The sequence below is a fragment of the Nymphalis io genome, chromosome 26, assembly GCF_905147045.1.
Source record: "Nymphalis io chromosome 26, ilAglIoxx1.1, whole genome shotgun sequence".
Lineage (NCBI taxonomy): Eukaryota > Metazoa > Arthropoda > Insecta > Lepidoptera > Nymphalidae > Nymphalis > Nymphalis io.
The window spans coordinates 5,582,355-5,600,236 of NC_065913.1; the positions used below are offsets into that span (position 1 = coordinate 5,582,355).

General features: G+C 33.1%; 3 protein-coding genes across 6 annotated transcripts in view; all 3 read left to right on the plus strand.

The window, feature by feature from the left end:
• LOC126778467 (glycerol kinase) overlaps nt 1–11,111 on the plus strand; it is a 39,393-nt gene extending 28,282 nt beyond the window's left edge. For 3 of the 4 annotated variants that reach the window (XM_050502043.1, XM_050502041.1, XM_050502042.1), the window contains exons 8-13: nt 1,491–1,683; nt 2,366–2,543; nt 4,131–4,211; nt 4,428–4,552; nt 5,309–5,446; nt 5,943–6,731. In XM_050502043.1, coding sequence (XP_050358000.1) covers nt 1,491–1,683; nt 2,366–2,543; nt 4,131–4,211; nt 4,428–4,552; nt 5,309–5,446; nt 5,943–6,538 — 1,311 coding nt within the window. In that variant the 3' untranslated portion in view covers nt 6,539–6,731. Of the gene's footprint in view, nt 1–1,490; nt 1,684–2,365; nt 2,544–4,130; nt 4,212–4,427; nt 4,553–5,308; nt 5,447–5,942; nt 6,732–8,109 lie in introns of those variants that run through there. The other variant, XM_050502045.1, reaches the window with a different exon arrangement.
• Nucleotides 11,112–12,664: 1,553 nt separating this feature from the next.
• On the plus strand, nt 12,665–14,635 carry LOC126778511 (uncharacterized). The gene is made up of 3 exons (XM_050502135.1): nt 12,665–12,800; nt 12,908–14,098; nt 14,496–14,635. Exons 2-3 carry the CDS (start codon nt 12,941–12,943, stop codon nt 14,589–14,591), a joined length of 1,254 nt encoding a protein of 417 aa, XP_050358092.1. The 5' UTR covers nt 12,665–12,800; nt 12,908–12,940; the 3' UTR covers nt 14,592–14,635.
• Nucleotides 14,636–16,113: 1,478 nt separating this feature from the next.
• Nucleotides 16,114–16,878, plus strand: LOC126778388 (3-oxoacyl-[acyl-carrier-protein] reductase FabG-like). The gene has a single exon (XM_050501877.1). It carries the CDS (start codon nt 16,114–16,116, stop codon nt 16,876–16,878), a length of 765 nt encoding a protein of 254 aa, XP_050357834.1.
• The last annotated feature ends 1,004 nt before the right edge of the window (nt 16,879–17,882 follow it).

The following is a 17,882-nucleotide window of genomic DNA, read 5'->3' on the forward strand; positions in this document are numbered from 1 at the left end:
GGATAATATTTTTCATTTAAATTATTTTAATTAAATACTCTGTTTTTTCATTAGTCTGTAATCATAATCTCTGCTAACTATTTAAATAGAATACAGATTATATAGTTTTGAAGTTTGGAAGCGAAATATTTAAAGCGGTCGAGATCTTGCCCTGAAATACATTATAAAACTAAGAGGATAATATTTTTCATTTAAATTATTTTAATTAAATACTCTGTTTTTTCATTAGTCTGTAATCATACTCTCTGGTAACTATTTAAACAAAATACAGATAATATATACAGTTTTGATGTTTGGCAATGAAATCATTAAATAATTACATTACAAACATTAGAAGAACAACAATAGCAGTAGTACATTTAAATATTTTTAATTATATACTCAAAGTGCCGACGATGGTAGCTTCTTTATCAATCGACTTGCTTGATCTCCAGGCGTGGGTATTCGGGCGAGGAGAATACTTCTAGTACTTCAACAATAAGTTGGATAACGCTTAACCAATCACGTAGTAATAATAATAACACGGAACTAAAAGAAGAAATAGCACGTATGTGGCACTTGCAGAAAGTTACAATAGTCCCTTTAATTGTTTCTACAACTGGCGTCATACCCAAACAAATGCATACGTCCTTAAATACTCTAAATCTCCCAAATGCTCTTTATGTTAATATGCAGAAGGCAAGGCTGAACACATGCCGAATTGTGCGCAAATTCCTTGCAACAGAAGGTGAACGGGAATTGCTTTAAAAGCTCAAGGTTTTAATAAGTATCTGCTCACTTGGCTTCGGCCGTAATTCGACGTAAATCCCGGCTCTAAGCAGAGCTGTTAAAAATGACTAAATAATAATAATAATAAATAAGTTTATTCACCGAAAAGAAACAAAAACAAAATTAAGGTACAAAACCATAAAGAGTTAACAATATGATATTTGATAATTTGGTGAAAGGGTCGTAGTCTCTAGGCTGCTTTTTAGTCTACGCCTTATACATATGCTGCCAACGCAAACGTTACATTCGGTGCAGTAAAGTTTGGTAGCGCTACTCTTGACGTCGTAATGGGCGGTCCTGTCAAATTTGTCGCACTAAATGTCGTTGGTCTAGTGGCGTTATGTAAGGCCGCAGACCCGGAGGTCCTGGGTTCAATTTCCAGGTCGGGCCAGTAAAAAGTTATTGGGTTTTTCTGTTAGAAATTTCTCAGTATCAGCCCCGAGTTTGGAAGTTGGAAGTGTGTACACTCCCGTGCCACGGAAAGCACGTAAAGCCGTTGGTCGTGCGCCTGAACTCTTTGCGGTCGTGTCGGATTGCCGTCCCATCGGATTATGAGAGTTAGGGAATAGAGTGTGCACCTATGTTTGCGCACACACTTTTGCACTATAATTTCCAATGCAGTAGGCTAATCTCTCTTGAGATTGGCGGCCGTGGCCGAAATCGGTCTGGAGGACATTATCATACTAATATAAATAGATATTCATATGAATTCCCATCGATAGATTCTTGGCAACCAGCAGTCAGCGTTAGTCGGCCAGAACTGTCTCCAGGCCGGGCAGGCGAAGAACACGTACCGGACCGGCTGCTTCCTGCTGTACAACACGGGCCCCCGTCGCGTGCAGTCCACGCACGGCCTGCTCACCACCGTGGCCTACAAGCTGGGCCCCTCCGCGCCCGCCATCTACGCGCTGGAAGGTACCCCCTATTCATAAATACATTGAGAAATTGTTTATGGTTAATATAGGGATGTGATAATACAATTGAAATAGAGCTACAAATTAAATTTTATTACATAAAAGACTGTATGTATTAAATTGAAAATGCGTGAGTATAATTTCCATAGTCTATGGCAAATATTGTCTATACATGGTGTTCTAATTGATATAGCGTGTAAATTAGAACGCACGTGGCTTTGAAAGGCATTTTTTGAATGTTTAGTCATAGTAGGAATATGAATATCGATCAGCTACTGGGCTAAGGCCTCCTCTCCCTTTGGAGGAGAAGGTTTTAGAACTTATTCCACCATGCTGCTCCAAACGGGTTGGTAGAATACACATGTGGCAGAATTTCAATGAAATTAGACACATGCAGGTGTTTTCACGATGTTTTCCTTCACCGTCAAGCACGAGATGAATTATAAACTCAAATTAAGTACATGAAAATTCAGTGGTGCTTGTTCCACGATCATCGTTTAAGATTCACGCGTTCTAACCACTGGGCCATCTCGGCTTTTTTTTAATATGTATATTTAATATGTATATTAAGAGTCTATTAAACCATGATAATTAGTGAATATATCATTAACAGAATTATATTCGACAAGTGAAGATTCCGCTTCCCTCTTATTTCTAATCAGTTTTATTAAAAATCGATATAGGGTCGATAGCAGTAGCCGGCGGTGCGATGAAGTTCCTCCGCGACAACCTGAAGCTGATCAAGGACGTGACTCAGGACACGGAGCACATTGCGGGGCAGGTTTTCTCCACTGGAGACGTATACTTCGTGCCGGCTTTCAATGGACTCTACGCACCCTACTGGCGGAAGGATGCTCGGGGGTAACTACTCATTGTAATTTTATCGAGGACTGAACCCTGGAAGTGCGTTCAGATATCAGAATACACAATAGTATAATATGCCACATAATCTTTATGAATAGACTTCATAAAGATTATAGATCAGGAATAATAATAATAATAATCATTTATTTCTCAGACAACAAAAGTACATACTATTGAGATAGAACAAAAAAAAAAATATATAAATTTCTTACTATATTATTGTTAGACAGGTGTCTTGTTCGACAGACCTTTTAATAGAACGACAATTAAACGTGCTTAATTTGATATTTGTTCTGACCATCTGACCCATATTATTTATTATTTAAAGCGTTCCGTGTATGTCGTTCTCTAAAGCATCTGTATACTAAACCTGCTGGCCAAAAATTGGTTTCTAAAAATGAATAGGATGTAATAGAAATTATAACTAAATTTTTTTTTTTTTTATAGCATAGGAAGGTGTACGAGCATATGGGCCACCTGATGGTAAGTGGTCACCAAACGCCCTTAGACATTGGAATTGTAAGAAATGTCAACCATCGCTTATAGCCAATGCGGCACCAACCTTGGGAACTAAGATTTTATGTCCCTTGTGCCTATAATTACACTGGCTCACTCACCCTTCAAACCGGAACACAACAATATCAAGTATTGCTGTTTTGCGGTAGAATATCTGATGAGTGGGTGGTACCTACCCAGACGAGCTTGCACAAAGCCCTACCACCAGTATTTATTTAGTTTTACCAGAATTTCACTCAAAATCACCCAAAAATGACCCAGTAAGTTTATAAAGAAAGTTATCTATTAATTACACAGATTATATATTAAATTTTTAAGGATATAATTTGTTTTAATTTTTAAATCTGAAATAACGATAAAAATATCTCTATAATATACAGATAAACATTTATGAGATTTTCGTTGTCTATTGTGTAGGAAGCGTGGATTTAGCTAAAAAAAATTCGAAATTGGATCAAGTGGAGTAAAGACAAATAACTATGACCTAGAATTGACGTGATCTCATTGGTCGAGATCTAAAATAATCTATGGATTTGTAAAACAAATGCCAAATTCATCCTATTAATATTATAAACGCGAAAGTTTTTGAGGGTGGCTGGATGGATATTTGGTACTCTTCCATAACGCTAATACTACTGATCGGATTAGGATGAAATGTGGAATAGAGATGGCTGACTATACCCTGACTTAACTAGGCTACGTAACACCTCTTACAACCTGGGTTCCTTCAAATAAGGCGTGAAGAGGCATTTGCGGGCCGGCAAGGCGGAGGCGGCTAGTGCAGAACATTCTTCCCGACTGTACTGGCCGTCGTCGCGTTTGGACTCTACTACCACTTACCATCAAGTGGAGTAGAGCTATTTGTCCTCCCGGCGCATATAAAAAAAACCTGCCCACCTACTATAACACGCGAGCGTTGCTGCAAGCTAAATCCAATGTTTTATTAAATTATCTAATTATAAATGCCTTCAATACTCATCAATTTCGATGTTACACGTCTGCCTTGTGACGGACGTGACGTCACATTTATTTTAAATCTATTAAATATTTTTTGTCTTATTCTTCTAGTATCATCTGCGGTTTGACAGCATTTACGACGAAAAATCACATAATTCGAGCTGCTTTAGAAGCTGTATGCTTTCAAACAAGGTGAGTCATGTCAACAATGATTAAATAAATATGTAATAATTTGTTTAGCATTTCCATTCATAGAGAGTTGGCAAAGTTTTTAATTGATACAACGAGATACATATGTTATTAAAATACCCGCTCGTGCCGAAATAAACAGCTCCGAAGGAACCCGAGCTGAGGCCTTCATCTGAACATTGGTTAGAGATACTATACTGTGTCTCTTTCACCTTCCAGAGATATCCTGGAGGCCATGAACAAAGACTGCGGCATGCCGCTGTCGAAGCTCCACGTGGACGGTCGGATGACTTCCAACGACCTCCTCATGCAGCTGCAGGCGGATCTCACCGGGATACCCGTGTGTGAGTATATAACTCGCATATCACATATACATATATTATGTATGTGTCTTATATACACTCTTTTTATATCTCCATAGGCGTGCTATTCGTTATTAACGTTATTTTAATACATGCGTGCCTGCATTTTTTTTTATTTCCAGGCAGCATCAAAATCTATCTATATCTATCTCATTTTACGATTGCAAATTGATGACAATTTAGTTCTTACTCATCATCATCATCATCATCATGATCATAGTATGCTAATAATGTCAATATTTGCATAGTCCAATACAAACATTGACATACGACGACAACTTTTTTCTTTATTGCCTTTCATGGCAAGCAATCGGGCAGCGTGATGTGTAGTGGTCACGGTCAACGATACCAGAGAGACAGCCAACAGAAAACACTTCATAAGTCTCGCTTAATAAAAGACCAATTGTAACGATGAGGGAACACTGGAGACGCGATCATTCTATATTATTAAAGAAAATAATTTATTCATTGACTGTCTAATATACATTATGAAATACAATAATTTAGTAATTTTTTCACAATTAAATTCAATCTTATTGCTTAGAGGCTAAGACATATAATTAATCTGTTTTTATAATTCTTCTAATTTCAAGTCGAAAGAGCCAACTAGACTAAGTAGCCTGTCAGTCAATATCTTGAGCAATAAGTGACGCATGCGAAAGGAAAGAAGCGTTTTAGGATAAGTGCAAGAAAATAATGCGGGTAAACACACCTTAACATTTCGATATATCGTTCTAGTGCGTGCGCAGTCGTGGGATATGTCCGCGCTGGGCGTGGGCGTGGCGGCGGGCCACGCGGTGGGCGTGTGGGCCATCGAGCGCTGGCGGCATCACGCCACACCCACGCACACCTTCCTGCCCACCACCACGGACGATGGTCAGTAATGATCGATGAAATCTATTGCATTTTGTATTGATGACAAATACCCGTTTGAACGATGAATTGATCCAGTTTTTTTTTTTAATAAAAACAGAAACGAATTAAATTTATTTAATGTCATTGTATATAAATTAGAAAAATTCCTCTTATAACATAGACGAGCCGGTTGGCGTGGTTGTGGGTTCGATTCCCACCCAGGACCCACCTTTGTGTGCATGAACATGTCTGTTGGTCCTGAGTCTGGGTGTAATTATCTATATAAGTATGTATTTACAAAAGCACATAGCACAAGCTTTGTACAAGCTTAATTTGGGATCAGATGGCCGTGTGTGAAAAATGTCCGAGGATATATATATATATATCCCAGGATATATATATATATATCCCAGGATATATATATATATATCCCAGGATATACATATTTTGTTACGTTGTTTATGATCAGCTCCCCTAAAAGTCCAATCGAATAAAATATACCTTGATTGTATTACAGACCGCGATGCGAGATACACGAAGTGGAAGATGGCGGTTCAACGGTCGCTGGGCTGGGCGAGTACTAAGAAATCCATCACAATGACAGGTCAGGCCAAAAGAAAAAGTAGCATGTTTCAAAGCTCCGATACACTGACCCCGCCCGGCAGTAGGAAGAGTTCCTGGGATATAGACAATATAAAACCGGCCATAGACAACATAAAACCAGCCACAGACGAAGGCGTAGATAACTATATCGAGGAGTTAATACAATATTCGGCGCGAAAGTTCTCGATATTCGTACCCCTTAAAGGTCCTAAAGACGAACATACAATATTAGACGATGCAGAGTATTATATGAGTAAAAAAGAATGCGATTACGACATGTGTCAATGTTGCCAGGGCAAGAAAAAGATACATACAGATTGGAAGACGATTGAGGAAATAATTGAAAACGATCCCGAAATTATTTTCGATAGCGACGACAATCCGATAGTCGTCGAGCCGATAAAAGATTATATGTACGAATCGGCGCCGTTAGTCGGGACTAGTATGAGGAAACGGATGCAGTTGGGAAAATTGCCCGTCGCTTTTAAAACGCACACTTCCTTATCATGAGAATGCAATGAATTCCCACTGCTATAAGACATCGAATATAATTTTAGAAGCTTGTTCTTTGTAGTTGGTACTGTTATGTTCAGGTGTAGTCCACATATAGTTTTAATTTATTTTAATTTTAATATTTGTAACGGCACGTACAATAAGGCTACTTGACCTCAGAATAAAAGTATCATTTTACCTACTAAAGGTCTTTAATTTTTTTTTTAACTTTAATTTCATACTTGCATGCTCTTGCATGAATTTTTTTACCAATAACTTTGGCTTAAGCACACTAAAATACAAATCATGGAATTAAACTGTAAGGTTCATGGGACATTCACGATTAAAATTATTTATGAGATTCGATCATACACTTTATACAAACCAACTTTAAGAGAAAATTAAAAATATGGAAGGGAAGGAATTGGAATTAAAAAACAAATAACTATTAATATTTTCCATTTTTCCAAACATTCAATTATTTATATAAATTTTGAGTGTTTATTTGACCATTAGGTATCGCATACTACATATTGCTGTCAATATTTTTTGTCAGTTAAAACAATTTTTTAAATGGCAATACTAATCAAATTACTTTTTATAACAGTTAAGTTACTTAAATTATATTTATTTCTGTATTGTCTCGTTGATAATATATAAGTACAAGGATCGTACTATCCTTTTGCTGACATCAATTTTATCTTTAACTGATTACGTCAGTCAAAAGTAGTTATGACTCTAACATATATTTATGCACATTAATGTGAAAGTAGAGTGAATTTTTTTTCTCAATATTAATATTAAAGTATTCAAGTCCTACCTCAAAGAAAAGTTTTTTTGTTTTTTAATGAAAACATAAATCTTTTTAGGACAAGGAACTTATAACCATAAATATTTTGACTACTTTCAGTGTGTTTTGTTTTGTTTTTTTGAGTCAGAACTAACTTTAAACTCGATAATTAAAATATATTAATCAATTGAGCAATTTAAACATAAAAATTATGTTTTCGAGTGCATCTCGTTTTTAATAAATTAGTCATGGAGAGATGAAATAAAAAACAGGCGCAAAATTTGAATATCTTTTTTCTAGTAATTTATGCTCTTATAGAAAATTTTATGAGGCTATGTAACTGACTAAGATATTTTGTGACGTCATATTAACGAGCTTACGAAATCACACAGTAATCGAGGCGTAATATAATCGTCGACGGTTTTTCAATCATGAAATAAGCCATTAAATACTCTATCATAAATTATATATCATATGTTGGTTTAAACTAAATTCTGTAACCCAGTGCTAAAAGGGCCAATATCAAAAACTCTTGGTAATCAGAATGGAATCAATGAGCAGAAACATAAGCTTTTTGTGTAGTATTGTTGGTATTATTACATTAAAGCTTATGCCAAATTAGCACAAAAAAAAAATTAAATAATTTGGAATATGTCAAAATTTGGTTTATATTTAACTCATGTACTTTGGCCTTTTTAACACCAGGCTACAGGTACAGATAATAAATAAAACATTGTTTTTTTTTTTTTAAATTGACTTTTCGACGTTATGTGATTTTGAACTTTTCATTTTTTTACAGAAGAGAGATTCAAGCTATTGGCGTCAATTCCTGCTACGCTATATCTCATTGGTAGCTTCACCATGCTAGTCGTATCGAATATCCTTAAGGATAGGTGATAAGTTAATAAAATGGTGCGTTTCCACATAAACTGTTGGCAATTTCTGTGTTTGCAACTATTTACAATTCATTGTCACAATTAATTACACAATATTTTTGTTGATAAATACATTTTTCCTACAACATGTTATAACACACAAGTTGCCAAGTTTCCTTTTGTGGACAGAGCTTAACATTTAAGGAGTGAACACACTAGCGCTACCGAGTAGGGAGGGAGTACCGTCTGCACCTAAATTCCTTCCAATAAATGAAATTGTATTCGACTTTTATTGATTAATTTTGAGTATCGAATGTTTTTTTATTACTTTTATTATCTTTTTAAAAAGGAAAAAAAAACTATAAGGGTTTGCATTTATAATTTTATTTATTTAAATATTGATACTTTTATAAAATCTGGAATATTCGCTAATTTTAATTGTAAATAATTAATTTATTACTAAATCGCTTGGAATCATGCTAATATTATTTTTAAAGTGTTTACATTTTTGGTGTTTTGTTTAGTCAATCGCTAAATTCTGCTCGTCAATAAATAAGACGAGGTTTTTTACAGACAACATTGGCAACATTTAAAAGCTTTGTGAATGATTAGCACTTTAAGCGCTTACAAAATATCTATGTTTATGATGTTTCGCTTGATCGTAAACGTGTTGTATCCTTAGAAACTTCGATAAATGTTTTTAGCAGTGCCACTGTGTTCGTTCTTTGACATGTTATTGTCAATTTTAAATATCTAATAAAAAAATGAAATCCTATTTAAACTATAAGAATGCTCAGACAATACTTTTTCTAAGTCTTAATATTTTTTTATTCTCACAATCAATTACAATATGACATATTTAGTTAGAATATAAAATTTTGTTAATTTATTTGACTAAATATTGCATTTTTTGTTGCCATATTATTAAAATCTTTTATACCGATGTATGTGTCATAAATAATTTTATTAAAAATATGATTTTCCCTAAAACTATAACTGTGAGTAGGTTTTGTAAGCATTTATTAATCATTAGTCAATTTTAAAATATTCCAGTGTTCGGTTATATGATTGGTGTAAAATATTTATAATAATTATTAGAATCAATTGTATAATTGTATCGAGTAGCATATATCCGACTCCATAGTTAAGAAGTGCTATGTATGTACAGTTTGTTTTTGTATATGTAATCGTGTAGACAATGCCAGCGAATTGACTATTCAAAAACCGATACCATAATAGTAAATTAATATTTAAAATCTCAAATTGCTTAATACTATATGTAAATAATCAATATGATGCCCGCCGCCCGACTCGGATATGAAAATAATCGATCAGCGCCATCTATTGGTTCTGGGTTGTAACTTAGGCATTTAATATGTTTGTAAGAAAAATCGTGTTCAATTTAATCGCACTACCATATAATGCAGCTCAATGTTAGATATATAAGAAAGTATGATTAAAACAATTAGTGATTATTCTATCCAAATAAGATTGGAAGTGGATTGAAAAACTACATTTCGCTATATTATTATGCCATTAATTAACCAAGCACAGTTAAAAATTTTGAATAAAAGTTAAAATAAAATTCAAAATATTTTTTTGTAAACTGTACTTTTAGTGTCAATTGATAGGTCATACTATCCTTATGTGGATCGCTTAATAACTAAAATTTCTTCTATTATATTCCCACTTACATTTACGTATTCTTTACATTGTATATAGCATGTCATATTTTGTATTGTATAATAAAGTTATACGACAAACTACTCTACGATTGAATTTAGTTGGCAACTCGCTGAATATTTTAATTTTTTATCTGTAATAATTTTTAATAACTGTTTGTAAGACCTGTTATTGATTTGTAACAAAATCGAAGAAGTGCAAGTTGCCAAGTTCATTCAACTGCATAGTAAAAACATAATGCACAAAAATTTAATATATCGAGACGAATAAATATTAATGATAAGGTCTTAAAAATATTGTTATCATATATACATTTATCGAGTAAGTTATAAATGTCAATAGTCACGATGAGATTGAAATTTTAAGGTCAGATTTGAATCTCGAATTTAAGTGACATGATATGACATATATTGAATTACAAGCATTTTTTTTTTAAATCTATGCCGTGACTTAAGTGTAATTTGGGTCATCACAATCTAAAATTTAGAATAAATGCTTTGCCTGTCTATTTTTGATGTGTATAACAATAAATTGTGACTATTTCAAGTTTATTTCAATGTTATTATAATTAATGTTGTAAAATCATGTTTGACATTATCGATATATCCACGCCATAAAAGAAAAACAATACTAAAAGTTAGTTTGACATCCTGTCATGGAAATGACATATAATCCATATTACTGGGGTTTTATCTGCAATCGTCCTTTTCTATTTGTTTTTTTTTTCGCCGACATTTCATAGATTTTCAATGTGATCTACTGACTGATGTTGCCAATAAAAAAATGATCGCGTGTAAAACCTAAGTAAAAAAATATAAAATAATATGTAGGTATTGTAATTTGTATAAAAAGATCGCAAAAATTTTAAAATGTAATCTAAAATATATTCATTCCCGTTGTTCATGCATTTCGATCAAATTATACCAAATAAAACTTTAATTATGATTATTATGTGATATTAATATAAAGTAATTTGATATTATTTTGTATAAATTTGTTTTTTTTTTTACGGTACTTAAGTCAGTTTTGGTTTGGGAACATTTTTGCGTTTAGAGGTTTTTATATTATAAGATAAATTTTATTTAATTCTTCGAGGTTATTTCTCAATTTAAGCGCTTTTTTACTTTATGTTTTTGTAATAAAATTTGGAATTATTTCATCACAACAATGATTTTTTTATAATGTTAAATCAATTTGTTAATTGTTTATTTCAGCTCAATATGAATAAAGAATTTGTTGGTTATTGTAATTTGTTTTATTATCAAATAAATTATTTGGCAACAACAACATCAACTTTTACCTATTTTACCAGACAATACAAAACTAAATAGTAATTATTTAGTTACCACTGCCTGTTATCGCTTCTACAATAGGATATCAGAAAATATTGAAAAATAATATAGTTAGTTGTAAAACGTTTGTGTGATAATTACAACTGATATGATAACTGTGATACATAGTTAAAACTTACGATTTTATAGATGAAAGCAAACTTTATGAATGATACGATCCTCCCCAGCCTTTATTCAATAATAACTTATTATTGTAAATAAAAATAAAAATGGCGTGAAAAAATATTCAACCCATCAGTTATTTTCGTTAGTTAGGTATTTTTTACCAATATCTGGTAATTTTTTGACAAAAGTGATGGCTATATTATATATGGGAAACCTCTCGAAGTTGTTAGTGAATATACCTACCTAGGACAGATAATACAAGTCGGTAGGAACAACTTCGAGAAGGAAGCCGATCGAAGAATTCGCTTGGGATGGGCAGCATTTGGTAACCTTCGTCAAGTCCTCAAGTCGTCTATACCGCAGTGTTTGAAGACGAAAGTCTTCAACCAATGCGTCTTACCTGCCATGACATACGGTGCCGAAACGTGGACACTAACTGCGGGACTAGTCCACAAATTCAAAGTCGCTCAGCGTGCTATGGAGCGAGCTATGCTCGGAGTATCTTTGAAGGATAAGATCAGAAATGAGATTATCCGGAAAAGAACCGGAGTCACCGACATAGCTTGCAAAATTAGCAGGCTGAAGTGGCAGTGGGCTGATCACGTATGTCGTAGGACCGATGGCCGTTGGAGCAGACGAGTCCTAGAGTGGAGACCGCAAATCGGCAAGCGCAGCGTAGGGTGCCCTCCAGCCAGGTGGACCGACGACCTTAAGAAGGTGGCGGGCACCAACTGGATGCGGAAGGCGGAGGACAGGGAGCTTTGGCGCACCTTGGGAGAGGCCTATGTTCAGCAGTGGACAACGATTGGCTGTTGATTGATTGATTGATTGATGGCTATATTATCAATAAGTAACATTACATTTATATATAGTCATATAACCATAAAGTACTTCACTAAGTTAACTCAAAAGTTAGATTAAAATTTTCAGGACAATTTTAGGTGCGTCCCTTTTTGGGCTCGTTTTTATTTAATAAATATATAATTATTTATCTTACTACATGTATAACTTAAAACATTAATGCACTTTATTTCTTATATTGTTTATATTTTTGCGATCCGTGACTGGATGACTATGAATTAGAAACTCACTTCAGTTTCAAATGTTTGCGCCTTGTAACCGTTCTGAAATTCAATTTTGCGGCAAATCTTTTTTTTAAATTGACTTTAATCAATATGGCACTTTTATTTTCTTATTAGATATGCAATGCGGCTAATGATAACACAAAAAAATAATAATACGTGAATGTTTACAAAAGTAGTAATCTTATATCTTTAATAATCTAAAAAAGAATACGGCGTTTTTGATTATACAATCAATTCTACCAATATTATCAACGTAACCGCGAAGGCTAAATTGTCAAAATCACGAGTTTCACCTTGATTATATATTAAATTAATGTTACTTATTTTTTAAAATGTTTATTATTTATAATCAACTAGTTCATACAGTCTTTAATATAATGTTAATATAAGGTAAGAATGTATTATAAAATAATAGTTACATCAATTAATAGAAATATGATTGAACGCAAATATAGTTTATTTATTTATATTTATTTTGAAAGTGTAAAAAATTTCAGTAAATAACAGCATAAATTTGAAGCTTAATAAAAATGGAAGAAGTAAAAATGGTTAACGAAGTTTTACATATAAATGATTTGCCCCTAGAAACAATATTGGAAATACTTTTAAAAATTGATGGAAAAACATTAGGTGGATGTAGACGAGTCTGTAAAAGATGGAGAGAATTTATTGACGAAATTGATTATTTATGGCAGGAGATGTGCCGTAAGGAGTTTAAATATTCATCTAAAATTGCCAAAAGGAAATCTGGAACTGATTGCAGCTGGTATCACGTATATAGAAATCTTAACCAATGGTCGGACTTGGCAAAGTTCGAAAAAAATGTTAAAGAATTTTACAAATTCAATATACACGACAAATCTCATGTATTAGATATTGACTATGGGATATTGCCGCTTAAAGATTCTAAAGGCATAGTATTGTACGATGTTAGCACATTTAAATATATACCAGCTGCATTACCGGAAATAAATTGTTTAAAAATAGTTAACAACGATAATGTGACTGTAGTACAAATTAAATCAGGTCTTCTCATTCAAAGATCGGTTGACACACAACCACCAAATTATGTTATGGAGGAATTCTTTAAAGCTGATGATTTCATTGTATCAAATGATATATTATACTTTTATAACAACAGAGATATTTATAAATGTGACCTGTCGAGTCAAAATTTAACTCCAATTTTCATCTTACACTGCGATTATGATATCAAAGATATACAACATAGCAATAATAAAATACATGTTTTTACCGATAGCGGTCAAATTGTAAGCATAACAAATAGTAAGGAAGTGACCGTTAAACCAATAAAGTGTCCAATAGAATGGATAAAACAATTGAAATACATTCGTGCAGTAAATGATAAAAATTTCGTATGTTACTCGAGAAATATATTTAAAATTGAAACTGATAAATATCAGCATTTGTATTTGGAGTTTCCACTGGTCACAGCTTTATTTTTTTATGTTGACATTGTCTTAATTGGAACAAAGGCTGGTGAAATCTTGCTATACAGGTTAGCAAGTCAGAAGAAAGCAACTCTGCCTATATTTGAAACGCTGGCAACATTACCTGAAGGCAAATATGCAGTACAATTAGATGTGTGTGAGAGGAAAACCGGACCGACAATAATTGTTTCAACATTTTTTGAATTATATCTTCTAGAAATAAACTTTTTTCCCAATGTAAGTCAATTCAATATATCTTATATAATAATAATATATTTCTATTTCTGTTATATACAGGTATACAAAAAAACCTTATTAATGTGAAGAAAACCTATTTGCTCAAAGTACTTTAACTATGTTGTGAAGAAACAGCTATGAGTATGATTCTGTCCAATGAAATATCTCTAAAATAGTATCTTGTTCTAGTTTATATGAAATGTCCATGATTATTCTTTTAAATACTGTTTTAAAAAATGAATACATGAATTTCAATATATTGAAATAATACAAATTAAAAAAAAACATATTCAGCTGTAAGTAACAGCATTAAAGCTAGTTGCTTATTTATAGAAATGCAAGATAATGAAGTTTGTTGAACAGTATTACCAACATAACAAATTGAATTTATTTTCAGGAACCATCAAAGAAGCAATCATTTTCGACAAATAAAATGCATATGTATAAAAGATTGTTGAAACTTAAAGACAGGCTCCAAGGATCTCAAGTTTGAAAATCTTAATTTATTGGAAGAGAATAATATAATTAAACCAAAAATGTTTTTTTGTTAATAAATACATATTATTATAATTTATTCGAAATTATTAATTATTATTTTATAGCATAGAGAAACAACATGAAAGAGAGAAGAGGTTTGGAATATCTGTTAAAATTGTTTTCATATAATATTTTCACAACTTTACTTTTGTTTTAAATTCATAAACATTTGCAATGAGAATATTCATAATTAACCCATAGAATTATTTAACAATGAAAACACTGTTCAGAATAAAAAATGATTAATAAGGTTTATTTTGTATTTTTGTATATGGGTTTCGTTGGCACCACAGCTTAGAGATAGTCAGACCAAGACCGTAGCCACCGAGGGTACACTTTGCAGACATAACCTGAAGGTTACTTGGGCAGAAACTTACAAATTGCATATAATATAAATTAGGATATTTGAACAATCCATCGGAACGGCCATCGGTCCTACGACATACGTATGTCGTAGGACCGATGGCCGTTGGAGCAGACGAGTCCTAGAGTGGAGACCGCGAATCGGCAAGCGCAGCGTAGGGCGCCCTCCAGCCAGGTGGACCGACGACCTTAAGAAGGTGGCGGGCACCAACTGGATGCGGAAGGCGGAGGACAGGGAGCTTTGGCGCACCTTGGGAGAGACCTATGTTCAGCAGTGGACAACGATTGGCTGTTGATTGAACAAACTAGTTTTGTATTAAAAAAAAAAAAAAAAAACAAAAATCTCTTTCAATATAGAAGCGTTACACTTATTGATTGTCATAAATCTACCACCGGTTCGGAAATAAACACCTCAGACCTGAGATTATTTTCTTTCCTGCATAATAGCAAGAACTATTTTTATGCTTAATGCATACAACTTTAGTGTGACATTTCTCTTCAAATCTTACCAGAGGCGTTGCTAACCCTAATTTCGAAGCTGCCTTTCTTATGATCTTCATGAGTACCAGTAACTTGGTGTTAGGGTCTTAGGCAAGCCCGTCTGGGTAGGACTATCCACTCATCACTTATTCTGCCGCCAAGCAGCAATATTTACTGTTGCTGTGTTCCGGTTAAAAGGGTGAGTGAGCCACTTTTATGATATAACAAGATGTTTACTGCAGTTCCATTCTGACATAACTCACTTTATTACTCACCCGTAAAATGTTGACTACCCACTTATGGTGATATACTATTTTGATGCGTGTATTCTTGAAATGTTGTAATTATTGTGGTCAATATCGCATATCACTTCCTGACGTTTCACGGCCGTTTTCTATTATGAGTTTTGAGTGTGTCCTTACGGTATAGTTCGTTCGATCGTTTACTTGAGTACAAGTACTTCAAAGGTAATCTAATAGATATTATAATTAATCAACAAATATGAAAATTACTTATCAATACATAAATTGCCTCTTGAGATAAAAAACAGTAACTTTTTTTTCACACCATTCTATATATTTCCTGTCATTTGCAATTGATTAAGAGCAGTGTAAACACCTGTAACAATTATCATAATGAGTTTCATGAACAAAATAGTACTAATAACGGGCGCTGCATCTGGTAATGGAGAAACTATTGCGCTCCATTTCGCGAAAGCGTCAGCGAGATTATCGTTATTCGACATTGATTTCGATAAACTCAATAAAGTGGCCGAGAAGTGCGAAAATTTGAGCAAAACTAAAGTTTTCAAAGTGTACGTTGATGTTTCGAAAGACGTAGATTTAAAAGAAGCAGTTAACTCGACAATAAGGGAATATGGAAAAATTGATATTCTCGTTAACTGTGCTAAAATTAAAAAATCGAATGGAATAGAAAATTTCGATATATTAGATGATTATGATAGAATTGTTAACGTAAATCTTAGATCTGTAGTAGCTATAATACGTTTCGCGGCAGAGGCTTTAAAGGAAAGTAGAGGATGTGTTATTAATGTGTCAAGTGTTCTAGGTCAGAGGATAAATTCTCATGGCTTAGCATACAATATATCGGAAGCCGCTGTGGTACATTTAACGAAATGTGTTGCTTTGGAATTAGCTGACAAAGGAGTAAGAGTCAATTGTATTTCGCCTGGTATAGTCAAGAGAGATATTGCATTAAATGATGGAACTAGAGAAGATGATAAAACAATAGTAAGCTATATAAAATCGTTGCCATTGAAGCACACAGTAAAAGCTGAAGAAATTGCGGAGTTAGTTGCATACGTAGCAAGTGATAAGGCTAATAGTATTACCGGTGCAAATTTTTTAGTCGATTCCGGTTTCACATTAACAAGTTTGTAGATTAAATTTTAATTTAAATACATGTTATTATACCTTTAAATATATATGTTATACTTGTGAATATTTGAATTTACTGTCAATTCCCTGCAATGTATTTAAATGGTGTTTTGTCAGAGGTAGAGATATTTTTTTTAGATAAATAGTTATAGCGATCTTGTAATATAATCATAATTTCTAAAACATACTAAGTAATATGTATCATTTCTAATACGAACATAACTAACATCATTATTAAAAAAATGGTATGTACAAAATGTGTTTATATATATAAAAAACATAATAATATGTGTATGTGTATATATATAAATAAGTATATACATTTATAAAATCTATAGTTCTGAACACAGCGTTATCGATCCATATTGATATCAGTTTGTAATAAAATAGTCAATTAACAATGCAGCATATTCTAATGTTAATATTTTAACAAAACCTACGAAAGACGTTATTATAATATTAATTTATTTTATAACTCTGGTATATCGGTTTTATTAAAACTATTATGTCGAAAATGTCAGTTATACTGATGTTTGAAAACATGTAATTAAAGCGCCTGTTACTAAATCTTCTTGGTGATATCCTCAGGGCGTAATTAAAATAAGACACTCGACAGTAGATACTTAGGTACGTATTATGCTTCAATTTATCGCTATCTATGCTTCAATTTATTATAAAGTTAAAATCTATTTATTATCTGTTCTTATTTTTCTGTTACAAATTTATAATATAAAAAATGTTGTCTTTAAGGAATTAATTTTCTATCTCGGTTTTTTTTATTCTTTTTTATAGTATAGGAAGAGACGACGGATGGACGAGCATATGGGCCACGTGATGGTAAGTGGTCACCAACGCCCATAGACATTGGCATTGTAAGAAATGTTAACCATCGCTAACATCACCAATGCGCCACCAACCTTGGGAACTAAGACGTTATTGTCCCTTGTGCCTGTAATTACACTGGATCACTCACCCTTCAAACCGGAACACAACAATACCAAGTACTG

Coding starts and splice junctions, on each gene's coding strand:
- LOC126778511 (XM_050502135.1), top strand. CDS start 12,941: ATGGAAGAAGTAAAAATGGTTAACGAAGTTTTACATATAAATGATTTG. Junction 14,099..14,495: donor AAATAAACTTTTTTCCCAAT/GTAAGTCAATTC, acceptor ATTTATTTTCAG/GAACCATCAAAGAAGCAATC.
- LOC126778388 (XM_050501877.1), top strand. CDS start 16,114: ATGAGTTTCATGAACAAAATAGTACTAATAACGGGCGCTGCATCTGGT.